This window comes from Vipera ursinii (assembly GCF_947247035.1).
Source record: "Vipera ursinii genome assembly, chromosome: 3".
Taxonomy (NCBI): domain Eukaryota; kingdom Metazoa; phylum Chordata; class Lepidosauria; order Squamata; family Viperidae; genus Vipera; species Vipera ursinii.
In genome coordinates, this window is record NC_139516.1 from 119,368,395 (window position 1) to 119,390,269 (window position 21,875).

General features: G+C 43.3%; 2 protein-coding genes across 2 annotated transcripts in view; one reads left to right on the forward strand and one right to left on the reverse strand.

Annotated features, from left to right (window-relative positions):
• Positions 1–4,736: 4,736 nt before the first annotated feature.
• Positions 4,737–9,187, reverse strand: LOC310637801 (SLC35A4 upstream microprotein). Its single transcript, XM_083358358.1, has 3 exons — positions 9,135–9,187; positions 7,245–7,343; positions 4,737–5,688 (listed from the first exon to the last, which is right to left on the reverse strand). Exons 1-3 carry the CDS (start codon positions 9,147–9,149, stop codon positions 5,491–5,493), a joined length of 312 nt encoding a protein of 103 aa, XP_083214484.1. The 5' UTR covers positions 9,150–9,187; the 3' UTR covers positions 4,737–5,490.
• A 1,335-nt stretch (positions 9,188–10,522) lies between these two features.
• APBB3 (amyloid beta precursor protein binding family B member 3) overlaps positions 10,523–21,875 on the forward strand; it is a 40,324-nt gene continuing 28,971 nt past the window's right edge. Inside the window, exon 1 of the mRNA XM_083357338.1 lies at positions 10,523–10,606. Within this exon, the coding sequence (XP_083213464.1) occupies positions 10,558–10,606 (49 nt within the window). The 5' untranslated portion in view covers positions 10,523–10,557. The remainder of the gene's footprint in view (positions 10,607–21,875) is intronic.

Below are 21,875 nucleotides of genomic sequence, written 5' to 3' on the forward strand. Positions count from 1 at the left end.
CAACCCGCACGGAGCTAGCATGCCACTCCCCATGCACTCTACCAACTTGTGTCATCCTCCTGCATGCCTACGCTGACCCACATACTTCTTGAGCACCTCCACACATCCTCCCTAACCAGCACTGCCTTTCTCCCACCTGCATCCCACCTATGCACCTTTCCTGACCCATTCTATAATTCTTGGGCACCCACACACACTCTTTCTAACCCAAGCCACCTCCCATGCATTAATTTTTATAGCCACCCATTTCACAACAGTAACTATGGGCAATATACAAAGATTAGACAACAACGAAAGAAATAATCCACGCACCTGGAGAATAGTATCTTTCTCATAAAAAGCATATCAACAAGGTTAGCCTAAACTACTGGCCTGAACCCCTGGGGAGGCTTACAAAAGGCAAATACCTGATTTATTTGTTGGCTAACATGGAGCAATATTAATGGGTGGACTTACAGAGATGAAAACCTTGTTGGCTCGCAGTGGACAAAAGATGTTTTCCCAGGGAGGGGTAATGGAGGCAAATGTAGCCTCTTTGCTTTTATGTCACTGCTTGCCCTTTGCTCACTTAAATCTGCCACTATCCTTAAAGGACCCCCATTGTGTATTATGTGTGTGTGTGGGGGGGAAGCATTCCAAGCACTTAACTGGTGAATGGGATTAGAACACAGGGGGTCCTAAATAGTTCTCCCTCTCTCTGTTCCATGCTTAACAAACAGGAGTTTAAAGTAGTTTGTGCTACAGAAGGGGGGGGGGGGGAAACTTAAGAGATTCCAAAATAATAGAAACACTTAAATGAGAGGATATTATATCGATATTAATATTTTATTTATTTATTTATTTTAATTCCATTTATATCCCGCCCTTCTCCGGAAGACTCAGGGCGGCTTACAAGCTTAGCAGTAGCCTTCATTCTATGTATATGCCTGCTTATTAGGGCTTTCACACACACACACCAAGCGGCATTATTACAAAGTCAGCTTAATTGCCCCCAACAATCTGGGTCCTCATTTTACCTACCTCGGAAGGATGGAAGGCTGAGTCAACCTTGAGCCTGGTGGGATGCGAACCTGCACTAATTGCAGGAAGCTGATTAGCCCACTGCTCCACCAAGGCTCTATGCAAAAGAGGACCTGATACTTAGTGATGGGGACTGATTTGGGCCAGGTGCATCCACTGTGGATCTCTTGGATAAATCCCATATCCCATGTACCAAGGGAAAGATTGTGTTTATAGGCTAAATCAGTGCTTTCAAACTTGGCAAATTTTTAAGGCATACGAGTGGGCACATTGGCTGGGGGAATTAAGTCCACATATCTTAAAGTTGCCAAGGTTGAGAACACTATTTTAGGTGATGATGCAAGTAAATATCATGGGGGCTGTTGGCTTCCAGTAGTATATTTGGTAAATATCAGGTTTGCTTCAGTATTTCAAATTTTTAGTTAACTTTTGAAGCTAAGCAAAAGTACTGAGCGATAAAAGAACCCCATTGTTATTAACCATTCATTGATCAATTTCGTGTCAATTTCGGGCATATGTTTAATTTTCTTTTAACTTTTGTATTTTTGTATTTTTTATATATTTGCCCTGTTCACCGCCCTGAGTCCTTCGGGAGAAGGGCGGTATATAAATAGAATTATTATTATTATTATTATTATTATTATTATTATTATTATTATTATTATTATTATTATTATATAAAATTCTTAATAGTTTCCTTTATAACAAATGAAAAAAAATACAATTCAAACAGTATTTTCATATTCCAGTTTAGATATTGTTTGGTGACGCTGACTTTGACACTGAACCAAACCACGTTCAACCCTATCAACTTTTTTTTAAAAAACTAGAAGTGACAATTCCACTCATGTGAAAAACACTGCTGTGAAAAAAATATACCCCACTTTGATAAGTATACCAGAGATCAAGAATGCTCTAGATAAGCCAAATATTTACCAAAGAAAGAAACATTTTATTTCGGAAATCTACACTGATGGCATCTGGAGAGTATTGACAGAAATACTGTATAGCCTTATTTGTAATTATTGTCTGCAGTTATTAATTTGGCTATAGGACAGTACAAATGCTAATGGTATCAGAATCACATCAGATACTCAAAACAATAAAAAAATAACATGAGGAAGTTCAAAACTACTTTGCCAAAAAAAGAATATAAAATACGACTACATTCTATGAGGTACCGGTAAGGAATTGAATTTAAATAAAAACATTTCTGAGCATCATTTAGAAAAGCAAGCACACACATAATTGGCTTAAACTTGTGGTCTTAAACATGCTAAATATTTAGCAAATCCAGGAAATAAAAATTAGGCAAACTGTATGGAATAAAAAAGAACTGTGTTTTGTTGTGCTGTATCTATTCTTGGGATCTGGTAGCAATATATTCTTTATAAATTCTTTTTTGCATTTGGGCACTAGGGTTTAATTTGTTTTTAATTTCTGTATTTTTGGGTATTTTGGTATTTATGTCCCTGTTCACCGCCCTGAGTCCTTCGGGAGAAGGGCGGTATACAAATCAAATAAAATAAATAAATAAATAAAAGCAAAAAATACAGAACCACAAAACCAGCTTGCAAAAGGCACTTCATCACCATAATGTTTATAAGACATTTGTATTACAGCAAATCTCTAGAAAGAACAAAATTCAAACTTGGCACTTGGGTGAGGCTACCCTTTTCCAACACAACTCCCAATATGATAATAAAAAAGCTGCAGCGATAGAGATGGGCATCTTGGAGACAATATTCTAGTGCTACTTATTAAAAAAAACCATAAATCTTCCCCTTCTGAAGATTCAGAAAACTGGCCATTAGGTAGCCAGAAAATGAAAGATTGCTTTCTAAGGTCCCACTTTCTTACTATTGAAATAGATTCTTCAAAATCATGGCCACGCATTAAAACAAAACAATCTCTTCATGTTTTCTGAAATGGAAGATCTGGCAGACAATAGTAAAGTTCCACCCCCCCCCCAAAAAAAAGGCTTCCATAGAAGAATCTGCTTTTATCATCAGGGATTAATGAGATTAAAGATTGAAACAGAACAGAATCTAAGGTAAAACTATTTACTTTAGAGAGGGATTATACTTTGTGATAAACCATTCAATTCATAGTATTTTTCTATGCTGTATATTAATATCAATAATTTTTATTTACAGCCAAATGTGTACACACACACACACAAAACTGAAGGTACGCAACCCTTTGGGCCACACTGCATATGTCCATTTTCCTAGGACAGATAGTTTACAACAGAAAACTGTAATGTAATCCAGTGCTTGTTGAGGTACAAGAGCTTTGTGAAGGTGTGGATCTATATCAACAGGCAAGTCTCAAAGTATATAGAAAAGAGAGGGCATACATTCCTATGCTACTTTGGACCACCACAGACCATGCACCCTATATCTGGCAGAGGGTCTTGTATGAAATATAACTGAATTACATAAAATCTGATGCTTTATTTGGGCCTGTTCCTCCCACACTATGCTTTGAACTATCTCAAAAGACTTGATATCTTGCACAAAATTTGCTGCCATCCAGGGGTTCATTGATATTTTGCAGCTTAGATGGTAGTAGCTCTATGCATCTACAGATATATTGCAGAGAGAAACCAGTGCAAGAAGTCACCAAATCTTTGTTGTCATCTATTGTGTGTGTTGGAACCCAATTATGACAGCCCTCTTATGTGCATACACGTGTGCGCATGCACACACACACACACACACTTATTTAGTGGACAGATTTAGTATATTATAAATATACTCAAATAAAACACTTTCTAGGAATCTGGTTTCTTGATAGATGAATTACCACATTCAGCAAAGCAAAAATGAGAAAGCCTGTTTTAGTGTATAGCAAGGGTGTCAAACTGCAGGCCCACGGGCCGGACGCATCATCGGGAAGCCACGCCCACCCCATTGCCAGCAATGGTGAAAAAGCTCTGATACATTGCATGACGTCACATGACGTCGCGGGTTTGACATGTCTGGTGTACAGTGTAATGGTGGAAAACTGATTAAAGTAGCTCATCAGAACTTCAGGGCAGTCACTCTCACATAGCCCACAGAATTGTTGTGGGGGGAAAATGGGGGGGGGAAAACATTTTCTACTGCCTAAGTAAGTTTAACAAGTAAACAGATATGTGAAAAAAGAAACTGATTCTGGAGATTAAGATTTTGTCCCTACAGATAACTGAAATGTCCCAAAGCATGCAATTTAGAAAGATTAACTGAGGTTAAACTGAATGACATGCAGCCATCTGTCAAAGGCAGGTCATACAGCGAGCATTGAGGGCTTCCATCTGCATAAAAGGTAAAGGTAAAGGTTCCCCCCCACATGCATGCTAGTCGTTTCCGACTCTAGGGGCCGGTGCTCCTCTCCGTTTCAAAGCCAAAGAGCCAGCGCTTGTCCGAGGACGTCTCCGTGGTCATGTGGCCGGCATGACTAGACGCCAAAGGCGCACGGAACACTGTTACCTTCCCACCGTAGTGGTCCCTATTTTTCTACTTGCATTTTTATGTGCTTTCGAACTGCTAGGTTGGCAGAAGCTGGGACGAGTAACAGGCGCTCACTCTGCTACGCGGCACTCGGGATTCGACCCGCCAAACTGCCGACCTTCTGATCGACAAGCTCAGCGTCCTAACCCACTGAGCCACCGCGTCCATCTGCATACAAGGCTCCTAAGTATAAGTACTGAAAGGGCAGGTTGTGTAAGTTGAGTCAGTCTTTGGTGCAGGAGGAAGAATTAGAATACCAATTGTTTCTTTAAAGCAGTTAAAAGTAAAATAGAGGTGGCAAAGAATCTAGCCATTAATTTTTTCTTAAAGTAGTATAAAGCAACTAGAGATAATAAGTCAGGATCAGCAATACCCACTTAATGCAATACCAAAAAAAAAACAAAAAACCCAACAACAAGAAGAAGACAACTAATATTCAGTGATAATTTTCAGGATGTATAGAGAAAAAGGAAGAAGCACGTTTTGTTTTTTTAAAGAAGAAATCTACTACACTTATCTTTGTGGCAAGTAGATGTTGTACAAATAAGAACTCAAATCAGCAAATCAGGAAAGAAATGAAATGCGTATGTCAGTATAATATATACACATGATTAGGGGAAACCTGGTTATCTCACACTGTGTTTCCTGGCATGGGCAGGTTTATAGCAGGCATGCCATACCAGTCGCTTTTCACTCCATTAGAAAGAGACTGCCTTGCTGTCCGACACCAGGCTCCCATCTGATCTAAACCCCAGGAGAGTTGAAGCAAACAGCACCAGATTCATTCCAGAACTGTGAACCTTAAAAAGCAGACCTGCTGAAATATTACTTGTCCATTATAAAATACTTTTCCAGTTAATAAGAATGTCTAAAGTGGAGGTAAATGTTTTGACCTATGTAGAACTAAAAGAGATGAGAAGCTGAAAGGTTATTTTTTCCCCCTGGGGTATATTGTTGCATGAATATTGCTGCATTTCTAGTTTGATCTTTTCCTGGATGAATTGAAACAGTCTTTGATTGTCTTTTCCACATCAGGAATGGCATAGCTCTGAGCAGCAAACACTCCAGTACAACTCCCCACCAAAAAGCCTATGACTGCAGAAGATCTTAGTTTGGCTACAACAAATCCAGCAAGAAATCCCTTGACAAATGGAGAGGCCAGCCAAGAAGCATCCTGTCAAAAAAAGAGAAAGAAAAAACAACAACATTTGAGAAAAACTAAAATTCACATATTTTCTATAGAATTCAAAGCTAATATAATATTACTAACTAAACATGTATTGATTCCAGTTTCAGACCAGTACTAATCAAAGCAGACATGTCAAACACAAGGCCCGGGGGCCAGATCCGGCCCGCAAAGTGGTTTCATGTTGCCCGCGAAGCCATCCTGGAAACAGTGAGGGAACGGCCCCCACTGCCTTGGCCCTGGCCCAGAGACCCTCCTTCTGCCAGAGACCCTCAGATCTGTCCCACTCCTGCCCAGGCCCCCATAGGCACCCTTGATGCGAAAGATGTAGAGCTGGCCATGCCCACCCAGTAGGCCATACGCACTCTAGCCAAGCCCACCCAGTAGGCCACGCCCACCCAGTAGGCCACGCCCACCCTGGCCATACCCACACGGCCCCCTGAGGGCAACTGCAATGCTGATGCGGCCCTCAATGAAATTGAGTTTGACACCCCTGAATTAAAGCATTAAACAATTTCAGACCAGTACTATTTAAGGCATTACACTGTTCCCTAATGACAGAGCTGTTTAAACTGCATGTAATGGATCTAACTGGTGACTTTTAGGAAACAAGATATAGTTAAAAGATTTCCATATATAAGAATTTAGAAGCTTGGATTCATTTTTTATTATTAAAAGATGATTTATTCACTGTATAATTGGTCTTTAGACATGCCCTTTGGTCACAAATATTATTAGTATTAATATTAGTAAAAAATGGTATACTCCTGTTTCTTCATTTTTCTTACCAGCTAAACTTAGAGAAAGTAATTTAACTTTATATGCATATGGCATTGTGGAGAAATTGTAGAAACCTTTTATGTAGCTGCACTGAGAGAGTTAGATCTTTCTGATCCTAACCTATTTGCCTTGAATTGAAAATAACTGGACAATTGATCTTATTTCATGATGTCCTTTTATTCCTTTCTATATTAATTAAATTTTAATAAGCAAATACTTAATTAGGCTGTTTCTGACAGAAACACAGATGAGTTTTCTATTTATATTTGGATCAAACATAATCTACAGCATTAATAATGTATTAATGGATAACTCATAATATGCTATTTATATAGCCCTAAAAACCATGAAAACTCGCTGGGTGACCTTGGGCCAGTCAGCCCAACTCACCACATAGGGTTGCTGTTTGTGGGGAAAAGAGGAAGAAGTTCGATAATTTTCCGCCTTGAGTTATTTGTAAAAATAACAAAGGAGTCTATAAAACAAAAACAAAAATTCTGGTGCATTAACCGATAAACTGTACAGTAAACTCTCGATTTAAAGGAAATGAAGGACTGTCTAGTACAGTTGAATCTCCATTTTTATTTTGGGGTGAGTAGGTGGGTAGTGATACTAGGTTTACTATGGTTTACAAATTATGCTTGTTATTGATGGAATATTAACAGGATATTGATCAGCAAATCATACTTCGTTGACATTTATATTTAAGTATCCTGTAGCAAATAAAGGCATTCACTGGGAAAACAAAGCAACTCCATTCTTACCTGCCCCATTCCAGCCTGTACTTCATTTTCAACTTTTCGTTTCAAACTTTCCAACTGATCCTTCAAAAAAGCAAGATCTTTCAATTTTGGCAGAGAATCCTACATATTGGAAACAAAAAAGCATATTCCAAATTGCATGCACAATTACTTCAGTATTTTTGTTCCAGAAAGCAAAGAATTGAGGGACAAAGCAGTCCAGCAATTCCAAGAATTTAGCTAAAGTCTAAATCTGTGTGAAACTATCACTATTACTACAGCAGAAAGATGCTACCGGTAGATTTTTCTCTAAGGCCTTAAGATCAAAAACAATACTGTACATTTGTGTACTGTAACACAATCTAACTGTGTGCTTTTCAGAGCATGAAATAGGAATTGATTAGTGGGCTATTTTTCAAATATTAGTTTGAATAGCAGCAGGAAGCAACTTTTGTTTACCAAGGTTTGCATCACATATATGACCAGTCTTAGGGGTAGAGACCTACATTTAGATATACAGTTTAACACAGGCATTCCCGTTCACCACTTCTCGTTATGTCTCAATTCCTACCTATTCATAGTTCGAAGACGGAGGTTTGAAATACTTAGGAGAAATGGAAATATGCTGCTTCCATTAAAGGCATGCCTAGAACTATGATGAAAGCAAACCACATCATAAGCTCTGTCCCTTTTGTACAGGAGTACAGACATAAGTACATATGACAGAAATAGAGCATGCATTGCCACGATGCAATTCTGCTTTTGAAATTTGTCCCCACTTGAATCATGTGCAGATGTGCTGGGAGGGGGGGGGGAAGAACGTGTATTAGACCACATGGGCAGCTATCAGTGACTAAGACCATGATAGTGATGCAGCATGGTAAAGCTATTGAAAAGCTGCTACAGTTGCACCTATCAAACATATTCATAACTTGCCATAATAAAATTTGGCTAATTAAAGACTGCATGTAAATGGATAATCTAGACTGAAAGCAGTACAGTATCTTCAAAATCACCATCAAATTATAAATCCTATTACATCATTGATTCTGAACTTCATAGAATTATGACACAAAATATGAATTCTAGGGACAAATTCTAATGAATTCCTTTAAGTTTAATGTGGGAATTCCGGAAAATCCATTCTCAAATCCATATGCAAAACCAAAACCAAAAGAGTAACAGATTCCAACCTTTTCTTTAATATGCTTTTTGTTTTTATTCTTCTGTATCTTGTTCTTATCTGTTTATTCTGTTCGCTATCTTTGAGCCGCCTAAAGATTTTTTCGGCAGTGAGGCACCACCAAATTTAACGAATGAATAAAATTTTAGGTGGTGCAAAAATAAACACTTTGGGCATGAGTTATATGAGAATACAGAGAATGGCTGACCTCTGGGGCTTACCATTAAACTACAAATTGGCTCTATCTGTGATATGGTCACTGGGGGATACACCTTTCACCAACTAAGGTGAAACATTATTACGTATGATAATATGAGAATCCATGTATTCCTCCATGCTTAAGCCGAAAAAAACCCGCAAGTTCCGTGACTATCACGATTTATTATATGAAGATCGACGAATTCCAACTCCACGAGTTTTTGCACGGGGCAGCAAAAATCTTAGTATTTCTGGCATTAGGTGGCAAAAAAACATGCAAGTTGGAGTTCGATAGCCGGTTTGGGAAGGTATCTAAATAACGCGAAACCCCGAAATTGATTTCTTGGATCCGATTTTTCGCGGGCTACTCGACTTAAGGTCCAAAGCCAGCTTGCAAAAACAAGATGTCGACAAGTTGTAGGTTGCCCACTGCAGCTGCCCATCTCCGCCGACGCCAGCCCCTAACGAGGGAAAAAAGACCGAGCGCGAGAGGAAACCCGGAACGAACGAGACGGCTCCACACGCGCCCCTACCTTATCATCCGCCATTTTTTAAGCCAGAAATTGCCCAGCTTCCTTCTGCCCATGCGCAGAAGAAAATGCAGCTTTGGAGCGTTCGGGATCTGGAAGCTAAAGTTTGGGTTCGTTTGGAAGTGTTTTTTTTATGAAAATGAGTGGGGAAATCCCGATTTTAATACAGCTGTCGATGCCTATATAAACGCAACAGCAAAAGTCCGATTAATTGGTAGGGGAGGTTTGAAATTCAATGTAACAAAGCGGTTTTAAAAATAGATGAAGCCAGTACACAAGAGGCTGGAATAGGCACTTTTGCAATACAACTGAAATAAACATGTGTGCAAAGTAAACAATACGATTGAAGATTTATAACTTTTAGAATTATTCGTTTACCGTCTCTTTAATAATCCCAAAGTCATTCGGAATAGCCCAGACTTGCAGTGGGTAGGCAACCTTTTCTCTTTTATGACTCGTGGACTTCAACTCCCAGAATTCCTGAGCCAGCATGGCTGGCTCAGGAATTCTGGGAGTTGAAGTCCACGAGTCATAAAAGGGCCAAGGTTGTCTACCACTGGCTCAGAGTATCACTTTCCAAGTTAATCAAGCCAATCGAGCTCACTAAGTCATAGAAAACTTAAGGGGTGATTGACGCTATGAGATACAAATCTTCCGCGGTTGTTGTTGCATTTAAATCCTCATCTTCCTCTCGGTAACTCAGGAAAGTAGAGGACTCCCTTCCCATGACGACTCCTTTCATTCTGTCTTACGCTCTCCCCAAAGTATCATCAACATTCTTCTATTCATGTATTTTTTTTCATTTCCGCTTTTTTCATTCTGGCGCTCAAGGCGGCGTACCTAGCGCTCCCTCTTTTGTTTTTTTTTTCCTACCACAACGCCGCGATTGAGGTGGGGCCATGAGAGAGCGACTTCGCCAAAGAGATCCAGTGAGCGTCGGTGACCGAAGGAAGGTGGACCGGGATTGCTCCGAGTTCATCACCTTCATCGTTCCCCCAGACTGTTCTGTCCGATTTGGGCATGGTTTCAAGTGGAGTTAGCGTAAACATCAAATGACAGCAGGAAAGATCGACGTTTGGTTCGGCAGATCTGCCCTTTTTAACCTTCTTTCCCCACCTTGGATTGTTGCAATCCGCAGGGTCGGAAGTGATCAATGCTCCTTCTCGCCTGTAGGTGGTGTTGCCAGCTTGGGCTTCCTTCACAGGAGACGAAGTCCTCCTGAACTCGGCCAGGCTCGACCTACATTGCATGTTGGCGTCATCGCCCTCCGCCCCTCCTTCTCTTCTCGGCTTGGCTTGATTCGGCTCGGCACCGCCTGCTGAGGCCAAACTTGACGCCGCCCTCTGCCGCACCGTCGCCGCTGCTTCCCTCCTCGCCGAGTTGCACAACACCTGGCCTCCGGAGCGAGCGAGCGAGCAAGGCAGCTATGCTGGGCAAGGACTACATGCTGGCCATCATCCTGGTCAACTGCGATGGTGAGAGGAGCAGCCGCAGGGTCGACGGGAGGGGAGGACACCTATTTGGATGGAGGGACGCGGCGGCCTCTGGTAGGACAGGGTGGCAGCAACTTCGGGCTCGCCGGCCATGCGGCCGGCCAAGACCTCGGAAAACAGTGGCCCGGGATGCATTGGGTGCGTTTCGATTGACCTCACGCACTAGGATACGGTTATGCGTGTCTGGGCTTTGGAAAGTACGTCAGGACTGCCTTCCCTAATGAAGGGGTGGGCAGCGGATCTGATGGGGCCATTCCCATCTGGCTACCCTCGTGCATTCGTCCTGGGCCAGGGCGTCAGCCTCTGGGCTCAGATGGGAATGGCGTGGCATGAAAAGGACGGGGCTTCAATGTACCTTGTCTTTAATTTTTATTAAACACAAGTGGATACCTTTGCCGTCTGCTGGTCGGGGCGACAGATGCTTACGTCTTGTCCTTCCCATGTGAGGACACTTATAACTGGTTTCCATGGTGAAAGGAAGCAGGCACAACGGGGGAGGCGAGAGGGCAGCTCTGCAAAATCCGTTTCCTGTAATATGCAGTTTTACCGGGCTCGTCTTTTTTTTTTTCGGCCAACATTTCTGACGACTTGTTTTTAGGCAGCTTTCCTTGGTGCTGAAAAGAGACGGTAGGAAAGTAGGTTGAGTTCATGCATTTCCCTTGGGTTCCTCAGCAGTGTAGAAGCTCTGGAACTTCATCCCCTTTTCCCCTAATGTTTTTTCCCCTTTTTAACTGTTTTTTTTGCACATTCAGAATAGAATAAATAGAAAATGCTGGTATCTTCAGAACAGGTCTTAAAATCCTGAAAGCAAGTCATATATATATATTATATTATATTATATTATTATTATATTATATTAATATTATATTATATTATATTATTATTATATTATATTATTATATTATATTATATTATATTATATTATATTATATTATATTATATTATATTATATTATATTATATTATATTATCATATTATATCATATTATTAATTATATTATATTAATTATATTATATTATATTATTATTTTATATTATATTATATTATATTATATTATATTATATTATATTATATTATATTATATTATATTATATTATTATTATATTTAAAATCAATTACTGTGCTATTAATGTTGCATTCAAATGTAGATATATTTAATATCTCAGTCTATCTGGAGAGGCAGCTTTCCTGGATTGATTTTTCATATTGTGGTTTGTGCCAAATTGTTAAGAGTTCAACAGTCTGAACACCTTATGACTTTATGCCTTCATAACAGTGAAACTTTTGTCCCATATGTGAATGGAGGTTGTGTGTGAGTGAGTGAGTGAGTGTATAACATTACAAAGTTTTAAAATTATGTATGGCTAGGGTCTACATATACTAGCTTTATTTCTGGCTTAAGCACTTTTCCAGAGGGTCCCTGGTTGTCACAGTCTTTCTGGCTAATGTTTCATTTTTCTGGAAAGCCAGAATTCAAAATGGTTTACACAGGAGCAATTACTCATGTAAAGCCATTCTAGCCATTGGTTTACCAAGAGCTAGACCGATAATCCAGCAGCAGGTATTTGACACAGTTCTGTGGGCAGAGCAGGGTAAATCAGGTAAACAATACTGGCAGGATATACACAGGAAACCATGCCAGCGAATTAGTTATTCAGTATTAACTGCCCAACGTACTGTAGAGCTTTTTTCCATAGTCCACTTTAATATCTTGCCCTCTGCAGTATTGGGGGAAGGTATAATTATTCCCCTTTGGCAAAATGAGCCTGCCCCTGTGACCCAGAGGAACATGAAATTCTAGTCTGCATGTTTTCTCATTGGGCTTTCTTCCGCAATTTGCACCCTAATGTCATAACTCCACTTGCTAATAGAAGTTCCACCTGATCAGGGGATAATCTTGTTTGCCTTTTATAGTTGGACCAGAACCCTAAGAATTCGGGAAAGACACAGAATTTATTTAGCTGCCCTAATTTTAAGATTTCATAAATACCATTATTTTAGTGGCTTCTATCTTGTTTTATGTTTTATACCTTCTGTTATTTCTCATATTTCATCCATCGTGATAAGGTTCACATACTCAGTAGCATGCTTAGTATACCTAGTATGTAAGTATTTTATTTATAAAATAATGTTTTAATCTAGTTAACTAGCTTTATATGTTTATATTTAAAGTACTTTACTTTTTGTATTTATAGTGTTTTGTTCTCTTAACCACTTTATATAGTTTAACTTCTAGAAAATATGTGTGTATCTTACTCTGAGCCTTGCAATTTCTTATATTTTTATGAAATCCTGGTCAGAAATAGTAATACTGATACTAACTTGACTAATCTTGATAAATTATAGAGGACTAGACTTGGTGATGGTTGGATGGGAGACTATTAGGAAATTACAGAACTATGGGCTGGGAAATTGAAAAAACATCCTGAAAGAAGACATTGTCAAAATCACTCCCCTATTATAAATGAAAACCACTTTGATATGTTCATCCAGGCAACTGAGCTTAATTTGGAGAAGACTGTACTTCTAAATTTCTGACAACATGAAATCTCCCCCCCTTATTTTACATGTAAAAATAGAAGATGGCGGACGTGTCGGGCTGAGTTCCGTGAGCTCCGGCTATGGGGCGTCCTTTTGGAGTCCCTCAGGGGTCTTTTCGGGCCCACTGGGTAGGGGATGTGGATTTTAATCCACGAAGTGAATTACGAGGCAAATGAGGAGGCAGTTTGGCTGCTTGCCTGTTCCATCTGCGCGTCGCCTTTCCCTCGCCTGTTTGCCTGTTTGTCTCCCGCGGTGCTGCTGGGTTCGGCTTTTTTGGCCGGCCGGTCTCTGCTGCCCTGGTGTCTCCGGACCTCTCTTAGGAGGCTGCGGTCGGCAGTGGGGGTGTTTTCATCTGTCTTGGGCTGCCTGGGCTGTCGGGTCGGCGCTGCTGCTTCGGACGTTTTTCGGCCGTTTTCGGCGGCGTTCTCGGCGTCCCTGGAGCTTTCGGCGTCTTCAGAGCCCCAGCTGATCGGCGCTTCCGTGAGAGGGGAGGAGAGCCTGTATGAGAAGCCTGCAGACTATTCTGGCGGCGGCGGCAGCAGCAGCAGCGGCAATGGCGGCAGCGGCGGCGGAGATACTTTATTGTTGGACCTGCCTGTGCCGTTTGTTGGCGGCTGCGGCGTCTTCGGGCCGTTTGGCGGCGGAGAAGACAGCTGCTTGTTATTTTACTGATGGGGCTGCCCTTTGTGCGGGTTCTGGGTTACTGCCGGCGATGGAGGTGGCGATGGCGGCGGCGTCCTCGGGCTGCTTTGGGCGGTGGAGAGGACGACCATGGCGACAGCGATTCGTTGATTTCCGGCTGCTTGAGATGATGGCGGCGACGGTGATGGTGATGGTGGCGTCTCCGTGGCCTATTGGCCTGTTCTGTCGGCAGCAACGACATTTGTGGCAACGATGGCGATACAACGGACTGCCAACTTATTCATTAACTTATTCACTATCTTATTTATTAACTTTCCATCTGCCTCCTTCTTTCCCCTTTGGACTGGGACGGACCTGGGCACGGGCCACAGTGGGAGAGTGGCCTGTTTTACATCGGCAGCCCCATAGAGGTGGGAGCTCTGTGGGTGCTGCCCCACCCAGGGTGGGCATTTTGGACCATCCCCGGAGGCAGACTCGCGCCCCGTTGTGAGAGGACGGGTTGTGGTATGCCCCTGGGAGCATCCAACCAAGTGGCAGTTGGTTGGTGGATGGCCCAAATGTCCCACTCCTTTCCTTCGATCCTCCTGTTGGTTTTAATTGTTGGACTGCCCTTTTTGGACTTGCTGACCGGATGCATCGATATTCCGATACGGACTTACTCGCCCTCAGGGGTGCCCCCCTCTCCTGGGTGCGTCCCGCCTTCTTTTCTTTCCCTAGTCTCGATGAGGGGCCCAATTGTTGGGACCCTGAGAGATGGCCGGGAAAGGCCAGGGGCTCTCGATATAAACCTAATAAGAGGCCCCTGGTTAATTTTTTAGCCAAATTTTTTAGGGGGTTGGGGAGGGGGGTGGGGGGTAGTGGTTGTCTGCCAGTGGGGGGTAGCCAAACAACTTTGTTGCAGGCCAGGCCTGGGTCTGACGGCGTTCGGGGGGAGCGGGTTGTGGTTACATCTGGGGCTCTTGAGCGGGTCGTGGGACTACCAATTCCCACGACGGGGAAAGGCAGCAGGCGGAGAGACAGGGGGCCATATCGTTACCGGGAGGGCCGTCTCCGCTGTTTACAAGCGGTGAGGCGCTCCGACCCTCTGGTTCTTCCCCGAGGTCCCGGGAGTGGGGATGTGCAGCCTCCTGAGCTCCGGCTGGTGTACCTGAATGCCAGGTCCGTGGTTAATAAAGCTCCCCTCGTTAGGGATTTAGTTGAGGGTGAGCATGCGGACCTGGCTTGCATCACGGAGACTTGGTTGGGCCTAGAGGGTGGGGTCCCTCTGGTTGACCTCTGCCCACCAGGTTTCCGGGTGCTACACCGGCCACGAGCTCAAGGTAGGGGTGGGGGAGTGGCGGTTACCATTAGGGAGACCTTATGTCCGCGGGAGACCACCGTTCCTCAGATAGTCGGGTGTGAGTCTCTCTTCATGAGATTTGGTCCTGGGGCGCAGTTGGGCTTGCTGCTGGTGTACATTTCGCCTAGTCGCACAGCGGCAGCCCTGCCCGAGCTGCTCGATATCCTCTCAGGTTTGGTGGTTGAGTTTCCCAAACTTATAGTTTTGGGAGACTTCAATCTACCATCCCTGGGAGGTTCATCTGAGCTAGCTCGGGAGTTCATGGCTTCCATGGCGGCCATGGACCTGACGCAAGTAATTTCAGAGCCAACTCATGAGGGAGGCCACACCCTTGACCTGATTTTTTTATCTAGACGGTGGTTGGATGATCTAGGTGGGGGCTCTCCATTTATTATGCCCCTGTCATGGACCGATCATCATCTCCTGCGGCTGGTCTTCCGCTTTGCCACCCCCCGCCGTGGGGGTACGGAGCCAATTAGATGGTACCGCCCCAGACGCTTAATGGATCCTGATAGATTCCAAGCGGCGCTGGGGTCCCCACCTGCCTCCACTGCTCACAGCTCGGCTGATGCCTTAGTGGAAGCCTGGGAAAGGGCAGCCACTGTGGCACTTGACCGGGTTGTACCCTTGCGGCCCCTGACCCGGCGCAGATCCCAGCGAGCTCCATGGTTTTCCGCGGAGCTCCGGGAGATGAAGCGCCGGAAACGGGGCCTAGAGAGCTGCTGGAGGTCTAGCCGATCCGAACCCGACCGGTTGCGGTTAAGAACCTATATTAGGTCTTATCTCGCTGCGATGAGGGTGGCGAGGTGTAATTACTTCTCCACCCTCATCGCGTCCGCAGATAATCGACCGGCCGCCTTGTTTAGGGTGACTCGCTCACTTCTTAATCAGGAGGTGAGGGAGGATCCCTTGCAAGGTCGTGCCGAGGAATTTAGCCATCATCTGTCGGATAAAATCGCTCGGATTCGGACCGGTTTGGACTCCAGCTGGGCAGAGTCGGGCGATCAGGACACGGGCGGTCTTGTCAATGTTATCTGGGAAGAGTTTGATTCTGTGACCCCTGATGAAGTGGACAGGATTATGAGGAGGCTGAGCTCCTCCACATGTTTGTTGGACCCGTGCCCTTCCTGGCTGGTTTATGCAGCTAGGGAGAGGACACGAGGCTGGCTCCAGGCGGTTATATCTGCTTCTCTGAGTGAGGGTTATTTCCCCACCGTCTTGAAGGAGGCGGTGGTGAGACCTCTCCTCAAGAAGCCTGCCCTGGACCCAGCCGTTTTGAACAACTTTCGTCCAGTCTCCAACCTTCGCTTTCTTGCGAAGGTTGTTGAGAGTGTGGTGGCGCATCAGCTCCCTCTGGTCCTGGATGAAGCGGATTATCTGGACCCCTACCAATCGGGTTTCAGGCCCGGGTACAGCACGGAGACGGCATTGGTCGCTCTGGTGAATGATCTCTGGAGGGCGCGGGATAGGGGACATTCCTCTGTCCTAGTCCTATTAGACCTCTCAGCGGCTTTCGATACCATCGACCATGGTATCTTGCTGCGGCGTCTCAGGGGACTGGGAGTGGGAGGCACAGTTCTTCAGTGGTTCTCCTCCTATCTCCTGGGACGCTCGGAGTCGGTGTTGGCAGGGGGGCAGAGATCGGCCCCTAGGTCTCTCGTTTGTGGAGTTCCTCAGGGGTCGGTTCTCTCGCCTCTCCTGTTCAACATCTATATGAAACCGCTGGGTGAGATCATTCGTGGTTTTGGAGTTGGGTATCATCAGTATGCCGATGATACCCAACTTTTCTTTTCGACCCCAAACCACCCCAGTGATGCCCTCGCTGTGATGTCCCGTTGCCTGGAGGCGGTTCGGGTCTGGATGGGGAGGAACAGACTTCAACTCAACCCTGACAAGACTGAGTGGCTGTGCATTCCGGCGTCCCGGGACATTCCAAATGTTCCACCTCTTTCTATGGGGGGTGAGCTCTTACCCCCCGTGGATAGGGCTCGCAACTTGGGAGTCCTCCTAGATTCACGGCTTACTTTGGAAGAGCATATAGTGGCCGTGACTAGGGGGGCTTTCGCCCAGGTTCGCCTGGTGCGCCAGTTGCGGCCCTATCTGAACCGGGATGCCCTGTGTACGGTCACTCATGCGCTCGTGACCTCTCGCCTTGACTACTGTAATGCTCTCTACATGGGGCTTCCCTTGAAGACCACTCGGAGGCTCCAGCTGGTACAGAATGCGGCCGCGAGAGTTGTCTTGGGAGTTTCCCGGTACTCCCATGTTACACCTTTGCTCCGCGAGCTGCATTGGTTACCAGTTGTCTTTCGGGTGAGGTTCAAGGTGTTGGTTACGACCTTTAAGGCCCTTCATGGCATGGGTCCGGGATACCTCGGGGACCACCTGCTGCCGGCATCGACTCCCCTCCGCCCTGTGCGTTCCCACAGAGAGGGCCTCCTCAGGGTGCCGCCAGTCAGGGAATGTCGACTGGTGGCCCCCAGGGGGAGGGCCTTCTCTGTGGGGGCTCCGGCATTATGGAATCAACTGCCGGTGGAGCTCCGGATGGCACCAGACCTCCGAACTTTCCGTCGGGGCCTGAAGACCCACCTGTTCGAATTAGCTGGTCTGGCCTGATGGGGGATTATGGGTTTTTAATTGTTTTTAATTTGTACCACTGTTTTATTGGGCATGGGTTTAATTCCTTTTTTAATTTTTGTATTCTCTTTTTGATATATGCCCTGTGAACCGCCCTGAGTCCCTACCAAGGAGAAGGGCGGTATATAAATCAAATAAACTATAAAACTATAACTATAAACTATAAAATTGTTACAGGACTGAAGTCAACCCAGAGACTTCCAGTTGGCTATCTTTGTTATAATAGATCTATTTTTAATAATCTGCTGTTTTGAACATAATACAGAGAATAACAGGGCTGAAAGGAACTTGGAGGTCTTCTAAAGCACGGCGAAGCAGTATATAAGTCTAAGTGCTATTGCTATTGCTATCTGATCCATCCCCTTCAAGTATTGGGATTGAGTCTTTGCTGAAGAAATTTGTCTTCTGAGCAATGCTGGTTACTTGTTTCCAATTCCATCTTTCTATAAAATATGACTATAGAATTAAACATATCTCCATAAATAGGATACTCTGGTGTTTGACATAAATAATTGATTGGTTAATCTATTATATATCATCCAGTCAATGTTGACTCTTATGAAATGTGAGAGTTTTCCTTTATCTTTAAATATTACTTCCAATCACCTTCATTGGATAAATCCCAGTCCTAATCTTCTGAGAGGTTTTTTTTTCCTCCATCTACTTTCTCCTTGCCTTGCATGACTTTATACACCTTTGATCGTGTGATTCCTCAGTTGCTTTTTTTCTAAGTTAACGTTCCTGCTTGACTGCAGGGCCCACCTGTTCTGCACTGCATTCACCTCGTTCACACACAATGAAACTATCAGTGCAGGATGGGATGAAGAGTTTTGTTTTTCAGCCAGCTTGCTTCAGAACCTGATGTTGATTAAGGCTGAGAGAGAGTAACTAGCCCAAGATCACCCAGTTGGCTTCTGTGCTGAAAGAGGGTTAGAATCTGGGTCTCTGCACCCAATCCAGGCTTCTACCACTATGCCACACTGGCTCCTTAAGTCAAGATTACTTATGAACATATTTAAAAACACTGGGCTCAAGACAGATCTGTTGAGAAAACTGCCCATTCTTATGTTTGGCTTTCTGTTTTTAAGCAATTAGCTACAGTATTCATAAAAGGACAGATCTTCTCCCATGACTGTTAAATTCATTCAAGAGTCTTTGCTGATGAACAACATGGTTTTTAAAAATCCAACTTTACTATGTTAACAGGGCCACCTCCACCCAAGAAAGGCTCACGCTTCAAAAAAATTCTTAAGTTGTAGAGGCAGGATTCGGTTTTACAATTTTAGTTTTACAGAATTCATGCCGATTTCTTCTTCCGTTGTACACAGGTAGTCCTTGACTTACAATTAAGCCCGAAATTTCTCTTGTTAAGCAAGACAACCCTTGTTAAGCAAATTTGGCCACATTTTACGAGCTTTCTTGCCATGATTGTTAAGTCAAACACTGCGGTTGTTAAGTTAGTAACATGGTTGTTAAGGGAATCTGGCTTCCCCACTGACTTTGCTTATCAGAAGGTTGCAAAAGGTGACCACCTGATGACCCTGGTACACTGCAGTCATTATATGCCAAACATCTGAGCTTTGATCACATGACCATGGAGAGGCTGCAACAATCATAAGTTGAAAAATGGCTGTAAGTCACTTTTTTCTGTGCTGTTGTAACTTTGAACATTCACTAAATGAACTGTTGTAAGTTGAGAACTACCTGTACTAGCTTTTTTTCCCTTTACTGTTTCCACCAATTTGCCTGCAGCAGAGGTTAAGATCACTGGCCTTTACTTTCCTGAACGTCTCCCAGGAACTCTGTGAAATGTTGTCACATGGACTCCACTATAGCCCTCCGGCACTGATTTGGTAGAAAGGGGTGATAGTTCCTTGGGTTTTGTATTTGGGGTTTTACTTCTGTAAGCTGCCCAGTGTCACTGTGATTTTCAATGGAAAATCAAGCTGCACATTTTCCCCAAGAAGTCAGCATATTTGAGTTTTTGATAAATTCTCATTAGACACAGACACCCAAACACCTAATATTTCTGAATTCTTCATTGGGATTCATTTGGGAGTCAGTCACTAAATGATTAATCAATTACGTCTTGTTGATTACCCTAGAAGTTAGATCTTTCTGTGCTTGTGTTTTAATTGAAAGACTGTTTTGACTCTGACTTTTCCAGAACATCTTCTCATCTTTCTTATCTTCTCTTCTTCTCATCTTTCCTACTACCTTCTCCTATTGGTATCTATGATTTTCACTTGTTATATCTTATGTTTAATTATTGCAACTATGATCAATGATATATGACCTATCACTTTGTATGTACATTCCTTGTGTGTCCAATCACACTTGGCCAATAAAGAATTCTATTTATCTTTTCCAGAACAGCATATTGCATATACAGGTCCATTTGCATGGAGTCCATTCTAGGGCTGATGCACCTAAAACAGTTGCTACTTGGAGGCTGCTTCATTTTATTCTAAGAGCAATCATCTCCACAGGTCGGGATGTAACCCCAATTGACCCTGAACAGTCTCTGCTGGAATCCTGCCAGTGAGTGGAGTTGTCCACATGTGGTCATATCAATAACTACACATAGAATAATTTTAAATGCCCCATATGTTATAATCATTCGTAAATGCAGGCAGGCAACCCTTATTATCTTGCTAACAACTTGGACAGATAAAGCTATGTGTGTGTGTGTGTTTGCATGCTCGCGCACGCACAAACATTAGCAAGTGACTATAATTTTTATGTTAGTGCTGAGCTAGTACTTTAATGGCAAGCTGAGTTATGACAAAAGACGGCAAGATCCAATTAAATTAAATGCAGCTTAGTAATATAGAAAATTATGCAATTGTTTGCAAGTGACATTGCCTCCACTAGGGAGAATCGATAGGATAATAAAGGGCTGATTGACATGCGTATTTTTGCAAATTACGGTTGTTGTCCTTTTTTGGGGAAATACCAGGTTACTTGTTTAGCTTTGCTTTAATCTTTGGGTCCAGTGTATCCATTTTCTTGAGAAAAGAAAAAGATATAAATACCAGTAGGTTCCTATGAAAGCTATCATTTTTAGGGTTTTTGTAAATTTTCCATGTCAGTGATATGGACTCCACTGTGGAGTTTTTCTTGATATTTCTTATTTTGGCTTGGGGGGAAAAAAGTGAGAGAAGTTGAAGGAAAGTGCCAACCTTCCCGCCCATGTCGTAGCAGCTAGGAAGCCTGTGAAAAGCAGCCCTCACCATCCTGACTGAATGTTGCCAATGTACAATAGTGACTGTACTGTAACTGATTGGAAGAAGGAATGATTGGGTTGCATCTTATTGCAAAGTAAATGTTGGGTTATAGCTACCAAGCTATGGCCTGTATGAGATTTAAAATACCTCTGTAAAATAAAAATGCCTAACCAGACTGCTTCAAAGGTAAGAGTTAGTCTCCTTGAATGCCTCTGGGTCTTCCAGACCATCAAGTGGTCTGGAAGAGAGACAGACAGAGCTGTGGTGAGTTATGCATGTGGAAGTTAACCAGGTATTCTGGAAAGGCTGAATATGAATGTATGGGAAAGAGAAGCCAGGTTTGTGAGTTGATCCTGAAAGAAAAAGAAAAATGAATGACTGGGATGTATGCTTCCAGAATGATCCTAGAGAAGAAAATGAAATGCAAAATTGGAATGGTTACATTCTAAAGCTCAGACTCCATTTCTGTATTTATTTTCAGGTTGAACTAGTTGAATTTTAATTTTATCAGTTTGCTTTTTCTGTGGCTTCTGTTAAATGGAAAAATGACTTGAAATGAGTTATTCCCACCTATTGAGCAGACTTCCTGGTTCAGAAGCCATATGCCCTCACTTGAACCCCCTTCTCAAATCATAGCAATCAAGATGGGAAAGCTCCAATTTTTTGGCAAAACCATCTTCCATCTTCCAAGTCAGTCTATTGGCCTCAAATAAGCCACCCCCAGTGCTTCCTTGGCAGTGTGAACTGTACTTGCGGGCATGTCTGAGCATTTTAAAAGATTAACAATGGATGTCTTGATATAAGAGCAGCTGTATGTTTTGGATGGTCTTCAGGTAGGGCTGGGACAATAGGAGATAAGGATAAA

Excerpts from the sequence above, each read along its gene's own strand:
- LOC310637801 (XM_083358358.1), bottom strand. Across the intron at positions 5,689-7,244 it reads TACAGGCTGGAATGGGGCAG|GATGCTTCTTGGCTGGCCTC; the intron begins GTAAGAATGGAG and ends TTTTTTTGACAG.